This window comes from Calliphora vicina, chromosome 5, assembly GCF_958450345.1.
Source record: "Calliphora vicina chromosome 5, idCalVici1.1, whole genome shotgun sequence".
In the NCBI taxonomy this organism is placed as follows: domain Eukaryota; kingdom Metazoa; phylum Arthropoda; class Insecta; order Diptera; family Calliphoridae; genus Calliphora; species Calliphora vicina.
Window position 1 is genome coordinate 99,808,508 of NC_088784.1, and position 22,318 is coordinate 99,830,825.

The 22,318-nt window shown below is 33.5% G+C and overlaps 1 protein-coding gene across 3 annotated transcripts in view; it reads right to left on the minus strand.

The window, feature by feature from the left end:
• Nucleotides 1-465: 465 nt before the first annotated feature.
• Nucleotides 466-22,318, minus strand: part of shn (schnurri) — a 162,165-nt gene continuing 140,312 nt past the window's right edge. The window contains exons 1-5 of one of the 3 annotated variants that reach the window (XM_065513597.1): nt 20,039-20,124; nt 9,700-11,152; nt 8,624-8,735; nt 7,169-8,551; nt 466-7,096 (exon numbers count right to left, since the gene is read on the minus strand). In XM_065513597.1, the coding sequence (XP_065369669.1) occupies nt 1,274-7,096; nt 7,169-8,551; nt 8,624-8,735; nt 9,700-11,084 (8,703 nt within the window). In that variant the 5' untranslated portion in view covers nt 11,085-11,152; nt 20,039-20,124 and the 3' untranslated portion in view covers nt 466-1,273. Of the gene's footprint in view, nt 7,097-7,168; nt 8,552-8,623; nt 8,736-9,699; nt 11,153-20,038; nt 20,125-22,318 lie in introns of those variants that run through there. The other 2 variants (XM_065513596.1, XM_065513595.1) reach the window with 2 other exon arrangements.

Sequence of the window (22,318 nt, forward strand, 5' to 3'; positions counted from 1 at the left end):
ATTACAAATTATTTATAAGAGTCTCGTAGTCTCATTGGATTACTTAACATTATTGTAATAAAAACAAATGTTTTTCTTAAACTTAATAAAAAAAAGTTAAAAATAATATGAATTCAACAAAAAAATATTAAAAAAAAAGAATTTTTAAAAAACCCAGGAAGAACTTTGATTATTAACTAGAATTTTTGTTAGTTTTTTTTTTAATTTGCTGACAAATTTCTTTCTTTTTAATCAGTTGTTTGGCAAACCTTTTAGATTCGCCACGAAATTGTGAAAAGAAAGATACATAATTTGTTATTTTATAAAAAAATATCTTCTATTAAAAAAAAAAAACAGTACCACAGTGTTTATTACTAGAAATAAAAATGTATATAAATTAGAACGGCTTTTAAAAACTTTGCTACACCATTTCCAATTGAATTTCAAAATTTAAAATAAACGAATCAATGTAGTTTGTTATATTTTTTCCTTAGCCGTTTTAATATTCTAATTTTGTTACTTCTTTTTTTTGTAAAAGTTATAATTTCTTATGTACATATAGGTATAAAATATATTGTTTTATATATATTTGTTTTTGAAATTTGATTTACTTTTCAAAATGATATCAATTTTGTCTGTGTGTAAAAGTGTTCTTCTTTGTTTGTTTTTGGTTCATTTAAAGATTGTATATGTTCTGTTAGATTTGATATATGTATTTTTTAGTTATTTCAAATAAATAATCAAGGGCCGAATTAACATATTCGTGATCGAAAAATAATTTCGATATCGAAATTATTTAAAAAAAAAAAAAAAAATTTCTTGCACGATGTAAAGTGTAAAAAAAACCAAGCTAAAACTTGTGTACTTAACGGAATTGGAATTAAGTATTTTAAAATGAAAATAGCTTTTAGCTTACATACATGCAAATAGTCCTAATTTTTTGAAAAATGTTTTTTTATTCCGTACGATATGTGTTTTCTAAAAGGATATGATGAAAGTTTCATCGCTTTTGTTAGGTAGTTTTGGTCCTGAGGATATTTTTTTTTGTTTGTTTTGCGTACAACAAGTTTTAGCTGGTTTCTTTAAAGTTTTCATGGTTTTTGGTTTTTTAATGTTTTTTAGACGGTGGGGGTATATAGTGTTGATATTTTATATATGAGTCGGTACGCTTACAAATAGCGTTATTTTCCTGTACAACTGGTATATGTTGAGTTTTAGCGGGTCTTAGTGTGTGGTGGGCAGGCCAAGATAACATATCCATAATTCATATGTCGGGATAGGCAAAAACATAATGTCAGTTTGTGGGACTAGCCGAATTCAGGTGAGAATTATTGAGCTGTGCATCGCTGGGTCGCAAACGTTTGTCCTGATGTTGCTCTTGAAACTCTTTGTCACTCTCCTCGCCATTGCTGTAGGTGCCCGGTAAACGTCTCTTTAGATTGTTATTCAAAGCCATGGCTATGCTTTCATCCTCTGATGTGGAATTAGCTCTACGCGGTGTATTTGCTGCACTGTTGTTATCCAGCGAAGCTATAGCGTTGGCTGCAGCTCGTTCGGCTGCCGTAAAGCCATCTTCAGAGGCACTGTCTTGTGAAACTAAGCCCGTATTTGAGTTGTCTCCCGAGGGTGTGGTATAGCTGCCCAGTTTGGAGGTGGGATCCTTTTCGATTAGCTTTTGGGCCAATACACGCAACGAAATCAGCGAATTCTCACAATCACTGGTATCGATTTCGGTTAGACTAATGCCGGCTCTTTCAATTTCAGCATATGTACCGAAGGGTAATTTCTGCAAACATTCCAGCTTTTGAACGTGGGTTTTCGAACGCAAATGCTTGGCCAAATGCCCGTGTATGCGAAAGGCGATCTTACAATCGGTGCACTCGAAAGGTCGTGGATTGGAGGTCGTTGGCACGCCGAATGTCGAAGTCATTATGACTTTATTTTTGTGAGCCTCTGATCTTTCGTGTTTCTGCAAATGACCCTGGGTACGAAACGATACACCACATGGATCACATTTGTATTTACGCTCCATGTAATGTATATTCATGTGTAACACCAGCTGGGATTGTTTTTGGAAAGTTTTCGAGCATATAGAACAGACTGGTCGGCCATCGGCATTGGAAATTTGTGGTACACGTGGATGAACTGGCAGAATTTCGTTGTTATTTGTAGTAAAACCGTCTTCACCCACTATAACGGTGCGTGTTGGTTGATTGCCATTATTTGCTTGACTGCCTGAAGCACCGCCCGATAGCACACCAGAAAAGTCGGTGGTACCGGGCTGTAGTATGGCAGCCGGTAAATTGGAATTGTGTGCTGGTTTATCGTCTAGTTTGGTGGCCAATTTCTTTGCAGGTGGCTCTTCATCGGTTTCTTCACCTTCGTCGGAAGACTTTAAGGATTTCGGCACTTCAGTGACAGTCGTTACCACTGGCATTGTAACCGTCGCAGAGGTAACTGGTACTGAGGCGGGTACATCAGGCGTTTCTGGTGGTTCAACAATTTCTATTTTGGGCAATTGTAGTGGTGCTATTATTACTTCTTTCTTGGCCACAGGCGGCAGTTCAATTGGCGACGCTGAAGCGGTAGTTACAACACTGGAAACTACTACAGCATCGGAGACGGAGGTAACGCTGGTCAGGCCCAGCGAAACACATGTAGTAACCGCTGTGCTAGTGGTTGGTGTTGAGTTAGACATCACGACATTAGGATTTACCGTCATACCGCGGCTCAGTTGTGTCTGTTTGATTTTGTAGTACTGCAACGTCTGCTCTCTACGATAATCATACAGCATCATGTCTTCGTTCAGCTTGTGATGATTCTCCTCGTAATTGTCGGCATAATTGCGGCCGACTTTGGATGACACCGAAATCATAGTTTTCATAAAACCAGATTCGTTTTTATTAACTCCAAAGATGACATCGCGTATCTGAGCCTGTGTTTGTACTGGCCCGGGGTTTGACGAAAAGGTGGTTGGATTTTGTGTGGCAATTACATCCATGGCTCTGGGTTTCGTTAAATCCATGGGTGCTGCTTCAAAACTTGTGGCGCTGCTATTGTTTATTTTTGGTTTGGGTTCCTTCGGATTTGAATAGTACTGCTCTTGCTTTTGATAGTCAAATGGTGGTTTTGGCGATGTATATGATATCACACGCCGGATGGCCGGTGTAGGTGTAGAGGATACATTGAAACTGGAGCTAACGGTGGTCACAGCTATTTGGCTATTGGCCATAGAAGTTTCTAAACTTTGTGTATGTATGGGCGGTGTCATGGAGAGAGTGAGTAAACATCTGGCTGCTTCATGTTCCAAGTGAGATTTATTATCTTCGGCCGCCGAAACATTCAAAGTTTGTGTTGCATTCGATCTGGCTGAATCGGATTCGTTACTGCTTTCGGTTTCATTGTCGCTGGAGTCACCATCTGAGTCGGATTCGCCATTGCCCATGGAGGAGGTTCTGCCACCAGCCGATGTAGATGACTGCTGATCGAATTCTACGTCCGGTTCCAAGAATTCGCCGTCGGCTGGCATAGGTCCTGGATTTAAGCCTAATTCTATGCATTTCTTATAGTGGGTCTTGGATTGCATGTGCTTTGTTAGGTTGCCTTTGGTTTTGAAGCTAAAGTTACAGTGTTTGCAGGTGTAGGGCCGAACATCTGTGTGGGTGCGTATGTGTTTTTTCAGCATAGAGGGCTTCTTACATCTTATGCCGCATTCAGAGCATACGTATTTTCCTCGTCCCCTGCCTCTTACATAAGTATAATTCTCGTGAGATTCGTAACCGCCCTCTAAAGTTTGAGATACCGAAGTGGAATTCGACGATGACAGATCTTTCGATCTGGACTCCGACGAAGACTTATTATCTTTCAAAGGCGATGATGATAATGATGCATCCTTGAGGGCTATGGGCTTCAGTTGATGATGATAGAATTTATCTCGAGTGCTGATAAAAGGGGTCATAACTGTCTGCTGAGCTGTCACCAGTGTGTAAGTGATCTTTTTGCCTTTGGCCATGGTAAAGATGAGGGTCTTTTGTCTGGAATCGTAAAGGGACATAACCTCTTTGGGTTTTAGACCCAAAGGATGAGGATTATTTTCGGCACATTGTTGCCACATGCTGTACATGGACAACTTGTGCATATCTTGCACATAAGATGGCTGTGGACAGTTGAGGGTGCAGTAAAAGGTTTTGGTGCTGCATTTTAAGCCCAAATACGTGTATGAATTACCATTTAAATACAGTTGAACACATTCCTTAGAAGGTCTGGGGGTTTCTGGAGAGATCAAAGGCAATGTATTGGCAGTGGGAGTAATACCGTGGTGTCGTTTGGGTGTAAAAGTGCCTGGCCTTAAGGGCAAGCTGGTGGGGCGCAAAAATTTCGACTTAACTTTAGCCTCTGCACTTGTAGTATCATTGTCAGCACCAGCAGCAGCAGCTGCACTTAGCACGCTAGTGTCCACGTGTAAAGGAGTAAGCGTTAAATTGGTAGGAGACAAAGACTTGCTGATATTAGTGATGGGGGGCTGCTGTATAATCAATTGTTCTCTGGACATTTTATCCAAATTAAAATGTCGAGTTTCTGCATCCATTTGTGCAGATGAATTTGGAGTTTTTGCCTCACTGCCGTTGGAGTTTTTACGAGGACTTAAGTTGTCGGCCATGCGCATAAAATTAAAGGATTTCAAGGGTTTTGCGATTTCATTAATGGCGACTGCTGTTTTATTGTTACTACTGTTGTTGTTATTGTTGCTGTTGAAAGCGTTAGTATTAATGGCTAAAGTGCTAACTCCTGATGGCCAATTTCTAACATTGCGCATGTTGGTAGAGGGTGGCGCTCTATTAAATTCACTGGGCACATTTTGTACACCGCCAAAAGTAGGCTTGTTAGCATCCGGGCTGTTACCTTGTACAGATGTCGACATATTCATGGGACTTGGAGTTTGGTTTCTATTGGGACTGACATTTCTTGACAAATGTTTGCTAGTTGCTGCTGTCTGAGGCAAATTTAAAAGATGCTGTTGCTGCTGCGTCTGTTGTTGTTTTTGTTGTTGAGTAGGTGTTGGCGGTGCCTGCGGCAACTGAGGTTGTAAACTATTTGGTCCCGGTATACCAGGAACATAGGGTATTACCTTTTCGGTCAGGGCCAAGGTCAATGGATTAAAAGCTGTTATTTGGTTGATGGGAGGAAATTGAAAATGTTGTGGTCCATTAGAGGAGGGCAAACCTAAACTGAGTTTAGGAGTCAATTGATTACCCGGCATCAAGGGTAAGGGCAATTTAGTTTCTTTCTTGGGTGACACTTCTTGAAAACTGCCACCCGACAACAAGGGTGTACGTATCATTTTGGGACTTTTATCTACATCATCGCATTCCGATAAGGGTATCATACAACCACCCGAAGAAGTGAAGCGTTTAAAACGTTCGTCCTTTTTTGATAGTTCTTGGGCACTTAATAGCTGCATTTCACCTCCACTTGTTAGAGACGGCCGTTTCGTTGAGAACTTGTCTAGGTGTTCAAATTTTAAGCGTTTACTGGAGGGATGTTCAGCCATGTTGGCATGACTGTACATGGGATCATCGTGCATTTTAGTTATTATAACTTCCTCTGATTTGGACTTTGATTCATTGAGCGTATAATCCACTAGGGGCGTTTTTCCCAATAGAGGTCCCGGTGAAGGCAGAGGAGCATCCACAAAACGTATGGGTATATCATTCACTGGCAGTTGGGACTTGCTTAAAACTGAAGAACCAGAAGCTGAACTTGTATTGGCAGTTGTTGACTGGGAACTTGGTTGGGTCGATGTTGCCGATGTGGTGTGCGTACTAGAGTTTTTCGATGTATTGGTACCTGAAGCACTTAATTGATTCAAGACCAAATTGCTGGGCCTCGTCTTCAGTTGGGACCATGCCAACTTTGCCAAAGACAGGGGATTCTTTGAGAGAATTTTGAAATCCGGCATATTCAATGACATGGAATTTGAACGGAAATATTTGTGGGATGGTGAGGAGGCTGGTGAATTGGCACTACTATTGCTACCTTGACAGTAAGTACTGTTGTGTAGCTGTAACTCCTCGGCCGTTCGAAAGAATAAAGAACACAGGGGACATATGTAAACGGCATCTTCGCCTGTTCCTGTGGGCACCGCCAAACCACGAGCAGTAAGCAATAAATGTTTAATGATGGAATTATTATGTGGATTTTTTCCGGCTGAAGTGGATGGTTGTGGAGTACTCGAATTGGAATTTGATGAATTTGAGGCTTCATTAAGTGCTAAGCTGGGTGTTAATAATTGAGATTGTCCAGATTGCGTCTGTTCTATGGAGTGACGCTTTCGTGGAGTGACGGGCGGTGGAGCTTGTGGCAATGGCCCTTGGCAGGGTTTATTCAAGTCTAAACTATCCTCGGGCTGTTTTGTTTTGGCCGATAAATTTAAAGGTACATTAGCCAATGAGTGGTGTGCCGATGAAGTGTTAACTGAAATTGATGTTGATGATGCGGAATGAGGCTGCTGACGAGGCTGAGTTGGTGTGATTGTTACGATAGTACGATACTGCTGGAATTGGGCTTGATTGTTGACCGGTGGTGGAGCAACTGGATGCAGCTGTTGTTGTTGGACAAGTTGTTTGCCAACCAAATGTTTGGAAGTACCATTTAAAGGTAAACCAGTTGGAACTTCCTCTATGTTTGATTTTTCGTGATACAACTGTCTTTGTTTGTGCAATTGCTGCTGCTGTTGCTGATAGATGTAGTGCTGTTGTTGCAATTGTTGCTGCTGCTGTTGTTGGTGTTGTTGCTGCTGCTGTTGTTGTTGTTGCTGATGTTGTTGTTGCTGCTGTTGTTGCTGCTGCTGTTGCATTTGTTGCTTTTGTACAATGGCTTGTGCCAATTTGGCATTAGTCGGCGATTCACTCGGTGGGCCACCAGTTGTGGTCTGCAAAACCTGAATATTGCCGGCCGAATTTGTAGAAGTACTGGTACTGCTGCCGTTGTTAGTGAAACTTCTAGAACGGTTTAAAGTCTTTGGGTATTTTTTCTGCAACAATAGTTCCTTATTTTCAACAATGGCCTCATTCTGTGATATCAGTTTGTTAATGTGTTCATTTAATTTTTCTTTATTCTAAAAGATACAACAAATTCAAAAATATTTGATTAAAAAGATGATACTAAAATTGAGAATTTTCAGACTTACCAGGGTCACTTCCTGCATTCCAGAATTAGCGGATGTATGCAACAATGTGCTGGAATTGGAGCTGTTGCTAACATGTGTCGGTGTACGTTGACTAATAACACTTATGCCTTGCTCTATGATTTCAGCATTATTTTTGTGGTTGGATGGATTTGGTGGACTCATGGCTACGGAAGCCACAGATGCAGCATTGGCTAAGTAGTGTAAAGCATTTTGGGGAGTGGGATGTACAATTGTGCTACTGCTGGTTGGTGTGTTTGCTTTGGGATGATGGATATTTCTGGAATTGTTGGAGGACATCGAACCATGATTTGGATTTGAGAGCGGTGTGGATGGTTGTTTATGGTGACTTTGGGGTATCGATGGAGAAATTTGAGAGTGGGGAGATTGTGTCGGCGGAGGTGGTGGTGGTATCACTGCTGCTATACTGGAATGTGTTAATTGCAGTTGTTGTTGCTGTAAATGTTGTTGTTGTATTTGCAATTGGTGATGAAATTGCTGCTGTTGTTGCGGCGTCATCATATGCAGTGAAGCAAAAACCGGATTATAAAATGATTGCGGGGACATATGTTGGGAGGGATGCAACAAAGCACCGGCCGGTGTACCCGGCGGCTGTCCCAAATAATACGCAGCCGCTGCCAGTGGATGCGGTAGAGCATTAGCGGGTGGTGGCGGTCCCAATAAGTGATGAGGTGATTGCGATTGCATATGTTGCAATTGTTGTTGCTGCATCTGTTGCAGCTGGTGTGTACTGATGTGATTATTTAGTTTCATTTGTGTACTGGGCGATAACGATGGATGGTGTTGCATATGGGTGGGTGACTGCTGCGGTGGCGGTGGCAGATGGACACTTGTTGGCACCACAATCTTTTGCTCGCCAGCAGCAACTAAATGCTGATGTTGGTTTATACTGAGATGCGGAGATTCTGGTATCTTCTGTAATGTGACCACATCCTTTTGTGGTACTGGCGTAACGAGTGCTGCCGCCGCCAAACCAGTTGTACTCATTGTTGAGGATGTTACTGCTGCTGCAGCTGCTGCTTCTTTTGCCGTGGCATACAAAGAAGCATTATGGAATTTTGGCTTGTATGGCTTATAGTCAATGGACTGCTTATGGCCACTAGTCGCTGCTGTATTATTCGGGCCCACTGCAGCAGCAGCAGGAGGCAGTGTACCAGCAGCTGGCGAACCCAATGGCATTTTCTGAGGTTGTTGCTGTAAAAATGTTGGCTTCACAGCTGAAAACGGGGCAGGTGAGTCATTACATGGAGCTATTGATACTTGAGGCTCATTGTATTGCGCAAATGGTTGTTGTTCCGGTTGTGTTGGCAGTTGTGTTAATATTTGATTGCTTAGTTCCTCGATGGGAGATCCCGTACGACTAAACTGTAATTAAATAAAAGAATTTAGTTTTTAATAAAAAAAAAACTGTTTTATGGGAACAAAAGAAAAACTTACCATCTCAGAACTGCTGTTGCTTAATTCCGGATCAGCATCTTGGTCTGAGAGACCATCATCGGCATCAGGCGATACTTCAATGCCCTTTTGACGGGCTGCATGTGAACGAGATCTAAAATTAATGACAAACTTATTAGTTATCAATTGGAATTTATCTATCTATATAAATACAAGAGTAACGTTACTGAGTGACTGATAGATTCAACATAGCACTGCCCAAACCCCTACTTTGTGGCGTTTGGGGACATATATTAGTCGCAAAATGTTTTGCCAACATGGTTTACATTGAAATTTCAAACATGACTGTTGTTCAAAAGGGAAAAGGAAAATTTTTCTTCTACTTTCTTAATGTATGGAAAGAATCAATGATAGGAGGCTTAGTGGTATTAATGTTCCAAAAAGAGGAGCCTTGATGAAGGAAGATGAGATAGAATTCCTATTTCGACGTATAAACAACACTTTTGGTACCCATGCGGCAAGACTTGGACTGCCTCACTGTGATTTCTGTAGGAGTTGTCAAAATGAGGAGGAGGAAGATACCATTTTACACTTCTTTTGCAATTGTCCGGCACTGTGTGCTAGGTTTTTAGGGAACGCTACTTTAGCAACCTCTCCGAATTATCTGGGAAGGAATTAAGAAGCATAGATAGGAAAATCAGGTGGTTACTAAGACCTGCAATAGACATGCAAATAACACCCTATAGTGGACCGGTATTTGTCGCATGATGGTCTGCGCTTTTCGAATTCTTCTCTCTTCTAACTTCTATCTATAATTTCTTTTACAAACTCTACTTGACTTATCTCATTCCCTCTTCTTTTACTCCTTGCTGTATTATCTTCTTTATTTTCATATTTTTCAGGGAACAATGAAATGGACACACGTGAGCTGTACATAAGGCGGAAATCTTTGGACGGCTATCTGTGAACCTAACCTAATAGATTATATTTTTTGATATCTCTATCACAATTAACCTAGAAACATTAACAGAACATGTTATCCTGAATGTTTGATCAGCTAGTATATGATAAAATTGGCTTCACAATCTATTGCCATCCAGAATATAAGTGGAATTTACCTGCAGTGTTTGTACAAATTACTTTTCGTTTTAAAAGCAATGCCACATATTTCACATGGATAGGGACGTTCGTTGGTATGAGCTCGAATGTGTTTTTGGAGCACCGAGGGTTTTGTACAGCTTAAATCACAATATGGACATTTATAACGCCCACCACCGCCAGCAGTAGATGAGCTTGTCGTAGATGTTGCAACAATACCACCACCACTGCTACTAACAGATGAAACCGTTTGAGTTTTATTACTGTTACTAATCTCTGTAGAATTTGATGAAGCAACTGCAACATGTTGTTGTTGCTGCTGCTGTTGTTGTGGTGGTTGCTGCTGAGCTAACTGCAGCAACACTTGATTTTGTGAATAGCTCTTGTTAATGATCTCGCTTTTGTTGTTGCTGTGGGGAAGAGCTTCATTCAGCAACTGTTGTGTTTCATGTTTATTTAAGACTCCATTTGTTAAATGTTCGTCATTTTTAATAACACCACCAGCAGGAATTGTTAATGATTGTTGATGCTGCTGCTGTTGTGGTTGAGTTGTTGTTTTTGTTTGTGGGGGCGGTGGTGGTGACGACACTGATGAACTAGCTGAGGACATTGAGGTTTTACGCAACTTTTCGGCCTCTTGTAAAGCATCATTCTCCGTTGTGCTGGCTAATCTTTTGAATTTCTTATGCAAATATTTTGAATTATTCCAAGACATTGAGGAGGATGCTGCTGTATTGTTATCCGACAATTGCTGTGTTTGATTATCACTTTTGGTGCTGTTCTCCAGTTGCTGCTGCTGCTGATCTTTAATATTACTATTCATGCTATTATCACTTGTATTCATATTTGAACTATTATTATTATTATTATTTCTATTATTATTATTATTACTACTACTACTGCTATTACTAATATTATTTGCTGATGCTGCTGCTGCTGTAATACGCTGTTGCGTAGTACTTGTATTATTGGCATTAATGGCGGTGGTGTTTGATTTTGTTGTTGTGTTTGTTGTTGTTGTGGCAGGTATATTTGTTACATTTGATTTAGCTTCCTTCTCTTGTATCATCTTTTTGGAAGCTTCATTTTGTTGTTGTTGCTGCGGTTGCTGCTGCTGCTGTTGATTATTTGTATTACTTTTAGCATTTTGTTGTTGTGCTGCTAATTTTGCTGCTGCTTTAGCTTGTTTGGCTGTAAGTTTCTTTTGTGTTGTTGGTGCTGTTTCTACCATTTGTGGTGTTTGAGTTTCATTCGCCTCCCGATATGTTGTTTGTTGTGTTTTTTTATTTGTATTTGTTATTGTACTTGTTGTTTTATTTTGTTGATGGTTGTTATTATTTTGTAATTTTGTTTTATTGTAGTATTTTGTTGTTGTTGTTGTATTCGCCGTTGTTGTAGCTTCCATGTTGGTAATATTCACAGCCTGGCCTTGTTCCTTCTGCTGTTGTTGGTCTCTTGTGCCACCAGGATCATCTAAAAAAAAAGTAAAAATTTTGCAAAATTAGTTAAATGTTTCTTAAAGTTCTCGAGGTCTATATTTATCTTAAATAATAATAGTTTTTATAATTTGTTTTCAAAGATATTCAATATTATGATGAACAAATTATTTTTTTTAAATTCAGTTATTCAAATCTACATGCAGTAAGTACATGTAGCTCATTTTCAACAAAAGGGTCTAACTAGGGTTCCTAATTTCTCGGACTTCACCGGATCATTCCCGGAAAATAATAAAAGAATATGTTCATTATCGGTAATTCCAGGGATATTTTTTAATATCGCTCAAAATTGAATAATTTTATACTTTTATTAAAAGACTAGTTGACCCGCCCGGCTTCGCCCGGTAGCATTTACTAATGTTAGTTCTTCAAGTCTCTCCAACCCACATACACTTGCCTATTCTTATTTATTTGCAAATAAAATATCTAAATTTGTACTGCATACTTTAGGGAGCTTTTTTATTACAGTTGAATGGACTCAAAAAATTCCCAGTTTTACCCGGAATTTTTGAATTTTTTTTCTTTACAAACCATCTCCTCAAAATTTCGAATCGAATAAAAAAAATCAGCCAAATCGCTCCAGCCGTTCTCACGTGATGACATTACATACATGGACCATTTCATTTTTATATATAGATTGAAGAGGTCTGACTAAGATAAATCTTGAAACAAGTAAGATTTACATTAAGCTATTACGACAATATCTTATTCAGCCCAATTATGAATAAAAATTCCCCGAGAGTTTTTTCCCTTTTCTCATTTTTCCTATTCAAATTCTATGTTAAAAAAAGAAAAGGGAAAAAACTCCAGGGGAATTTTTTTTATAATTTGGTTTAAAAATTAATCGTAAAGCTGAGGTTGTGGGTTCGATTCCCACGAGAGACTCTGGCTGTATCTGCAGACAAGCAAAACGCTTCGCTGTTTGTGTTTGATTAAAGAAAAATATCTGGTTTAACGTAGTTTAACACTCAGTTAAGTTAAACATAAAACAAATTTAGCTGGGCTTTAACCAATGATTGTGTTTTTCAGTAATGGATTACGAACTGTCAATTAATATAGCATTATCAAGCTTTTCAGTCAAATCAGATATGCCTCAAATGATCGTTTATGATCGTTTTATGATCTTATAAACGTTAATTAGTTTAAGGGACGATTTATGTCAACTAATGTGTACTTTTTAAAACTACTAATTTATCCCTAATTGTCGGATTAGCTGTGTGTACCTGATTACCTGTTTCGTATTAGCTAATCGATAAAGTGATATGTAAAGCAATTAGTACAATTGTAGTCAGGTTAACAATAGCGATCAGCTGATTCGTAACAATACAGTTTAGGTACATTACCAGCGGCTAACTCGACAATTATTCTCTAATTAACAACAAAACCTTTACAAAAAGTTAGTGATATTCATAAATATTTATTATTAAGTACATACATAGTAGTTAAATAAGTAATAAAACATTTAGCTTTAATCTGATTTTAAGATTATGTTCACTATATTTATCACGAACAATTAAGTATTAAACAGGTTACAGAGCAATAGAGAGCGAGGGCGAATCCTGTATACCCTTCACCAAAGAATACTTTAAGAAAAAGATTGAAAAATTTTTTTGTTGAAAAAATTTTTATTTTGTGAGAAAATAAGGTTAAATTTATGGTAATATAAATTGTAGGGCAAAAAAAATTTTTTTTGAGAAAAAAAATTGGGTTAAAAAATATTTTTCGCGATTTTTACTTATTGTAGGTCTGAATTACTTTGGCGTTATATATGTCATTGGATAGGTCTTTAAAATATCTATCATTAGCTATACATATTGTCTATATTAAGGACTTAGAGCTAGTTTCTTACTTGTCAGTTAAACTCAGCTTAACACGCTGTTATATTAAACCTGAAGCATATTTTGCCGGGATTTAACCAATGATTGTGTTTCTCACTAATAGATTAATTTTGTTAGCATTGCCATACTTTTGAGTCAAATCACATGTTTATTCCTCAAATTTGTTTATATAAATATGGCAACACTTTAAATTTTATAAGAAAAAGCAACCGCGTACATAATTTTTTTTGTAAATTTTTACTTTGTAAAAGAAAAAGTAACATTAAAGTATATAAAATGTATATTAAAAATTATATTTATGTTAATAAAGCAAATAAAAACAATGAGCTGCTGTGCTGAATTGTTTATTTTATTTTTCATCAGTTTGTGCATTGGCATTTTATACTTAAGTTTAACTCACCAATGATGCTCAGTTAAACCTAGATTATATAGCATATAAACAATAAGTGAGAAACACAATTTTTAGTTTAATCTAGGTTTAAGCGATGAATGTAGATTATCTTTATCTCAGAAACTAGCTCTTAGTAATCTAGATATACATAAATAAAAAAATAGTTGAAAAATCGAGGTGGTCATGGTTTTTTCCTTATATCTCAGTCATTTGTGAACCGATTTTCTTGATTTTTAATAGCAACCGAACCGGCACTATATATTGATGTAAGAATCATATACATATGTACGTTATTTAAGGACAAGGGAATGTTGATTTCAACATACAGATAGGCATGGCTATTTCAACTCCTTTACCTATAACGATAAAGAATACTTTATGTAGAACTTAACAGAACGACAAACTTTTATATACCCTCGCCACCTATGCTGAAGCGTATAATAAATCACAATTGTCTAAACCTTTTGCAAAATTCATATTTGGTTTGAAAAAATTTGCAAAACCTTATCTCCAATTTGGTGTTATTTTTCTTTGTGGTCTATAAAATAAAACACAACAAGAAATTCCACATATAAAACTAATTAGCACGATTTGTCAAAATCTTTATGTATAAAAAAAATATAATCAGCAACAAAAACAAACACTATTTAATAATAAGCAGCCTGACTTTTAAACAAATAATGATTATTTTAGTAGAGTTTATGATAATGCTATACATAGTATAATTATTTATTTATTTATAAAAATATACATTTGTGTGTATGATATACAAAATAAACAAATAAATAAATATAAAAAAAAATCTTTATACATATACAATAAAATGAATATTAAAGACTCGATTATAGCAAAAATAAAATTAAAAAAAAAAATAAAATGAGCAACAACAAAAATTGATATAAATTATATGCATATGTTTGTGTTTCTGTTTCTGTTATGTATGAATAATTAAAGTATTTTATGAGCTAAGCTTATCTAGCATTTTGTCAAGTTTTTTTTTTGTTTTATAAAAGATTCAATACACCAGCTATAACTACAATACGCTCGACGAATGTTGATCAACATTTACAATATTAAAAGAAATTCAGATTATCGATTGAAATTTTCTGACCAAACACTCACTCACTTAATGTGAGACATACATATGTATATGAGATTGTTCGCGACAAATATTGGAAAAATCCAGGATGTCAAACTTTTGTCTCCTAGCATATGCTGGTCCCAAAACCCGGATAATTCCTTTCAAATCTGGCACAGTCTTGAATAGTGGTAATAAATCTTTCTAAAAATAAATTCTATTCTAAAACTAAATCTTAAAGGGGGGTCATATAAACTAATAGAAGTTATGTCACATGCAATTACATATGTACGTTTGAACGTGGAAATTATGAATCGTATATATAATGTGAATTTTGACATACACATGGAATTCCATATGTATCGAATAAATGTCCCAATACACAAGCAATACATGCCGTCTGACCCCCCTATTAGGGAAGGACATAAGCTTTCAGAAAATTAAAATACAACTGACCATTGCAGATGTAAATATCTAAATTAAATATGGTTTATTTATAGATTAACTAATCTTCAGTTCAAAATCACGCTCTAAGTTAGTAAAACATAGTTTAGTTAGTTTAAACATAGTTTAGCACCTTGTTAAGTTAAACATAAAACAAATTTAGCTGGGCTTTCACTAATGATTGTGTTTTTCACTAATGAATTTCGAACTGTCAATTTGTATACCATTGCCGAGCTTTTCAGTCAAATCAGATATGCATAACTAAAAATTTTACAATCTTATAATTAATTTTATTTTATTATTTTTCTATAAATTATCAAATATTTATTTGATTTTTATTTATTATCAGCCCAATTATGAGTTTTTTCCCATTGAATTTGAATAGGAAAAATGAAAAAAGGGAAAAAAAACTCCCGGGGAATTTTTATTCATAGGCTGTATATTTCCTATAGCTTTAATTTGATTTATAATTTCTTTAGCTGAGACTTATTGTACTCCATTTGATTTTGCTGAAGGAGAATCTGAATTAGTATCAAGCTTATATTCGTCTAAAATTAAGTGGAACTGGAATGTAGACAATTGGCAACGATATGCATTTAAGGGTTAAGGAACGATTTATTAACTTGCAAACAGAACTAATTTATCCATAATTGCCAGATTAGCCGATAATTTTTTTTGCACAATAAGTTCTGTCTGTTGAAATTCACTTTTCGAATCCTCGAAATAACATACAAAAATTATTGATACATCAATATCGGCTATAGTCATGGTTCGGTTGCTATTTAACATCGAGAAAATTGGCCCACAAATAGCTGAGATATAAGGAAAAAACAAGAACAACCTAAATTTTTGACCTATGTTTGATTTATATCTGGATTACTAAGTCATTATATAGACAATATGGATATCTAATGATAGATATTTCAAAAACCATTGCAACGGAATATATGAGGCCATAGTAAGTTGGACCTATAATGGGTTAAAATCGAAAAAATATTTTTCGATTTTAACCAATATTTTTTTTCAATAAATTTAAAAAAAAAATAAAAATTAAAAAAAATTTTAAAAAATTTGGAAAAAAAATATTTAAATAAAAAAAGTTAAAATTTGTTTGTCATATTTTTTTTTCAATAAATTTAAAAAAAAATAAAAAATTTAAAAAAAATTAAAAAAAAAAATTTGGAAAAAACTTTTAAAAAAAATTTAAAATAAAAAAAAGTTAAAATTTTGTTTACCAAAAAATATTTAAAATTTTTATTAAAGTATAATTTGGTGAAGGGTATATAAGATTCAGAACAGCCGAATATAGCTCTCTTACTTGTTAAACTCGGGATCGTTATAGATAGTGGGGGGCTTTCCGAGGCCCCGCAATAGCTTAAAAACATGATTGATACATCAATATATCGGTTATAGCATCGATAAAATTGGCCTACAAATGGCTGGGATATAAGCAAAAAACGAAGACTACCTCGATTTTTTTTTACATATTGTTTTTATTCTATTTAGGTATTGCAAATATGTACTAAATAATTACTATTATTTTTTGTTTATTTTTGTGTGAGAGTATAATTTTTTTATTATTTTGTACTTTGTTTTTTTTTATTTTATTTAGCAATAGTAGTTGCATTAATAATAGTTCCTCCCCATACATGTGTTGTCGTATGAATACAGTATTTTTTTTTAAATCGCTTTCTTGATGATAAAGCTAAAGAAATAAAAAAAAAATTTATAATTTCAACTTTATTTGAATACAGTATTGTATTGTATTTTGTTTTGTCATTTATTTGAGTGAGTGAAGTGAAGGTGTTGGTTGCCAAGTCTCAGACGTTTCGTTTTTAGCAAAATGTTGTTGCTTGTTTAGCTATTTTTTTGGTGTTGTTGTTGCTCGTATTATTTACGAGGTGTTTTTTCATTTTTACAATTATCGCTTTATTGCTGCATTACTGGCTGCTGACGTCAGTTAAAAATATTCAACAATTATTTCAATTTTTGTTCATTTTTATATACATAGATATAGTACTTATGTACGTAGTCTATTTTTTGTTTTATACTGTCAAATATATATTCAAGCTGATAATAAAATAATTGAAAAAAAAAACGAAATTATTTCTCAGACATTTAATAGAGAAAATGGCAAATGTCATTAATTTAGCTTGGGGGGGGTTTTGAAGAGAGTTTATCGGTTATAATTAGTAAACTATTTAATCGTAACAGCTTTTATTTTAGGTTCTGAATATTTATTTTAATAATTTCTGGTAGAAGCTGTGAAAAATGTCAGTAGCAAATTAATAACTTTGAGTTTATTGTAAGTCACAGAAATTATTAATTTTATAGGCTCTATAAATTATATTTTTTTATCAAGTATTTTAGGTATTAACATTTATTTATACTTTTACTTAATATTACTTTTATCATTTATTGTTTTATTATCAGAAATACCTTTGGTTTTCAAATATCTTATAAAGAGTAGTTATAATACAAAAAGTATGCCATATTCAAAACAACAACCGGTTTGGCTGCCGATTCATTTATGTGCGGACTTGGTTCTTAACTTCAAAATATTAACCATTTCATATATAATCATTTTTTAAATGTCAAGTTTTTTTTAATTTATTACATATGACATCAAATAAACTCATTAAGTATTTTTTATATATTTTTTTGCTACAATTCGTTATTATTATTGAGTACACTTAAAAACTTTAAAAAAGATTTCTGAAAATTGTGGCGGGAAATTAAAAATACATTTTATTTGTCAATAATATCTCATGCAGCTGAATAATTCAAAGGTCAAGTTTGTGCCTTCATCAATTGATTTTGATTAAAAAAATAATAAAGTAATAACAAGTAAAAGTGATATATTCGGCTGTGTCGAATCTTATGTACCCTTCAAAAAAGTATAATTAAAAAAAATTTTGTGAAAAATTGAGAAAAAATATATTCTTGGTTCGGAATACTAGGTGTTATATACCTCATTGGAAAGGTCTTTGAACTATTGCGCTTATAATTGATGTATCGATCATGAATGTAGGTTATTTGAAGGCTTTGGAAAGTTGATTTCAACAAACAGATATTTCAAAGACCTTTGCAAATATGCAAAAATATTTTTACCCCGATTTTTTTTTTTAACAAAAAAATTTCTTTCCTAATAAATTAAAAAAAAATTTAAATTCCAAAAATTTGTTCCCAATAAAAAAAAATTTTAAATTTTTTTTCTTTCCTAATAAATTAAAAAAAAAAATTTTAATTCCAAAAATTTGTTCCCAATAAAAAAAAAATTTTTAATTTCTTTTTGGAAATTTAAACAATTTAAATTTAAAAAAAAATTGTTTTTAACACAGATTACACAGATATGAAACAAATGTCATAAAAAGATGGAACCTTAGGTTATTTTGACGTTTTCAATGGTTGCGGTTTGCAGAACGTGAGAAAAAATACAAATTTCAATAGGCAACGAATGTGATATACATATAATTGTCCCTCTTTTAAACCCCAGACATTTTGACATTTTCTTTTCTTTGTTTACTATTGCCATATTACTCAAACCAGCTGATTCATATCAAGGTAATCTGTGGTTTTTAATATCAATTTGAATATGGACAAAGTTGTAAAAATTTTCAGTTTTGTTATAATTTTGTCATTGTTAGTCAAAGATTTCAGGATTACTATGAAATCTAAACAAATTTGTTTGTATTTTCCGTCATTATTCAACAATATGTTTTAATTTGAATACTTTTTAATTCAAAACGATAGCAAAGAATTATAATATCTATAGTTGACATAGGTACAAACAAATTTAAACTTTTATCAGTTATACCTATTTTTTCTACTGATTAAAAAAAATTAACTGTGTAATTTGTTTAATTGTGTTTAGAGTTTTTTCTAATGCAATCAAATTTAATTTGATTATTTTTGTTTAACAACATAAACAATTTTCATTTTGGCGCAAATAAAATAGCTATTTGGAAAGAAATATGTAGGTGCCTACGTTTAATTTAAACACTTAATATTGCATTCATACAGTCAGTCCATTATAACAATAACGATCAAAGTACAAAAGTACAACACCCAGATTATTGTGTATAGAATATTTAATTGTATATTATCAACAATTATTAAAACCAAAAAAAAATAATAACATTACGAGAGTATTGTATATGTAAATGTATGTGTTTATAAATATGGCCACTAATAATTGAATTATTATTTAAATTTTAAATAAACTAGAAAATTAGATATTAAAAACTCCTAGTTTTCTTGTTTTTTACACTTGTTAATTAATGGGGAAGAAGAAGCAGAAAACAAAACAAGTTATTTTTGTTGTTTTACAGTTTATTTTGATTTTATTTCAACAACAAACCGGCATCAATCATTTTTGTGATACAATACAATACAACAAAACTAAAATGACAAATAATAACAGCAACAACAAAAAAGAGTGCTCCCTAAATGTATACGTCATCTTTCTAAAAAAACAACAACAAAAAAAGCAAACCGGTTTTGTTGTTTCTTTTTGGGGGGTAAATTAAGATAATTATGTGAAAATAAAAAATATATTTGTTAAAGCCACGAGTTCTGGTGTGTAAAATTTTACTTTTATAATTTGCAAATTATTTTTAGTGGCTATTATTAGGTGAGTATAGGTAATTCACAAAAAGGTAATCAATATTAAAGAAAAATGATTCGAACAAATTTGTATGAAAACTAGGTAGGTACATATTCGAAAGGATTTTAAAAAGTGAGGGTTTTTAATACAAATTGTTACGACTCATTTTTCTTTCGACATCGTGGAATTGGCGGAGTATTTTGACACAAAACTTTGTATTTTTTTTAATTTTGAAATTGTTATCTTATTATTTTTAATATTATTTATTTGCAATAGCAAATTTGTTCATAAATATTCACATTTCATTAATATTTAAGTGTTTTTATTAAAAGTTTTGACTTTATATCAACATTAAAACAATTTTGTATTAAAAACTTAACCAAAAAAGGTATTAAATCTAATAAGAATTTTCATTTTAGGCACTAATCAAGTTAAACTGGCATTATGCCCTTTCATAACTTTCGAACCGTTTTAGATTTAAAAATATTCTTCTCCATTTCACTTACTTATTTCCCATTTATTTCACTTGAATATTGCCAACAATTTGTTTTAAAAAAATTTCATATTTAAACATTTTTCATATCAATATCACATTATTTTTATTTATTTTTGAAATAAGCACATCCACCACTCACTGATAATAATAATGATGTTTTTCTTTTCTTATTCATTATTATGAATTTATTTCAAATACAAGTTGTTGTACATTTTTAGCTTTGATAATTTTAAACAAATTTATTTTCAAAAAAGCATTAAATAACGTAAGAAAAATTAACTATTAACAAATAAACACATTAATGTATAGGTATGCCGCGTTTAAATTTTTCTCTTTTTTTGTATTTATTATTATATTTAGTTCTTTTGATTTTTATTTTATACGTAAAAAAGAGGAGGAATCACTGTCAAACGTCTATAACATATGACTTCACATGCGAACGAAACGCGACTAGACGTATCAAAGAAATTCATTCAATTTCCAAGTAAATTTAACAAAAAAAAACCATCATCAAAACAGGCAGAGAGGCAAGCAGGCAGGCAGGCAAAAAAAATAAGCAAGCAAGCAGACAGGCACACTAGTGCCCAAGGCGAATTAATACAAGGTGGTGTTAGTTCTACAAAAACAACGATTGGTCTTAACAAATGTCAAAAAACCAAAATGAAAAATTTAACAAATAAGTATTTAAACTTAATATAGTGTAGATAATTGAATAGTGAGGGCTTTACTTATTTATGTAAACAATAAATATTTTGTTAATAAGCTTAGAATATGTAGATATTTAAATATAAAAACAAGATTTGACAATTGTTAGAACCAAAAAGCGAAAAAAAAAATTATCAGCTGTTTGACTGACTCCACCTTGTATAAATTCGCCTTGCTAGTGCCAAAGCGAAAACAAAAACAAAATAAAACAGCTTTATAGTACAAAAATTTATGTACGAACATATTTGTACACACATGTGTATATTAATAACCTCCTCATACCTACTACATCATACATACATACTACACTCAATACTAACTAAAATGCTACTCATAAAAAGATATCGCTAGCAAAGCAAACCAAAGCACTACACAACAGAACAGACACACGAACAACAACAACAACACAAATTCAAATCAGAGGAAGAAGATGAAGAATATAATAGCAACAACTTAATGCAAAATATAAATAAAGAAAAATAAAGTAAAAACAGAAAATAAAAATATTTGCACGAATTTTATATATACATATGTACATTAATATGTATGACTGTTTGTATATACAAACAAACATGATTTGTATATAGAATTTACATGCATATATTAAAAGAGAAGAGTCAAAAGCAAACTATGAGAACAAAGTAAAAATAATTTAATATTAATCAGTAGTAGCTCCCATACAAAGTGAGAGTATATAAAGGCCAATTGGTATGGTCGTAGACGAATTCAAAGAATACTCTACAATAGCAAATTGTATGTAGTATTTGAAAACAGTTTTCAAAGATCATGACCTTTTAACATATACAGTAGCCCAATAAAGTCTATATACAGGAATTCAAATTAAATATTTAAGGCATTGAAGCAATGAGTTTTCAATATAGTTATGTACCTACTTGTAATAGCATTCCACTGCTTCTGAAATTCTAAGAAAAGTTCATCACAATAAAGGAATGCAATCATCCACATGTTCTCAATCGGGTTGAGATTAATCATTATCATGTTGGAAAGTCCAAGAAAGTGCCATTTCGCATTCAGCATATGAAAGCATTACTGAGCAAGAAGACCTCTGTAGATTGTGGCCGTCATGTTGTCTTTGGTGAATTGGACCTATCCGATGTCTGACACATAAGGTTTTTTAGTACATATGTAGTTCCTGGGACCATATTCTCGTGCTCTTCTTTTTATAGTCGAAAGACTAGCATCTATATCAGTTTTTAGCAACTCTGGGGACAGCTTTTGGATATTTCTTAAAAAAGTTCCTTATTTTTCGATCTTCTCGAATAGTTATGAACAGTATGAATATTTTCACTATTTAGTTTACGACAATATTTTATAGAAATATCTTTCTGCGATAGTTCATTTCGAATTTTTTTTTTAAATACAGAATTGTATTTATTCTCGTCCATTTTTTTTAAAAAATAGGGTCGCCTTAACACTCTCAATATGAAATTAAAGCACTTGCAAATGGAAATCTTTTAATAAAATGCAATTACCCAAAACTCTAAATATTAAAAAAAAATGTGAATACCGTTATTCTTCAAGGAATAAGGAAAGTCCCTTATCTACATACATATTTAAAAAAAGT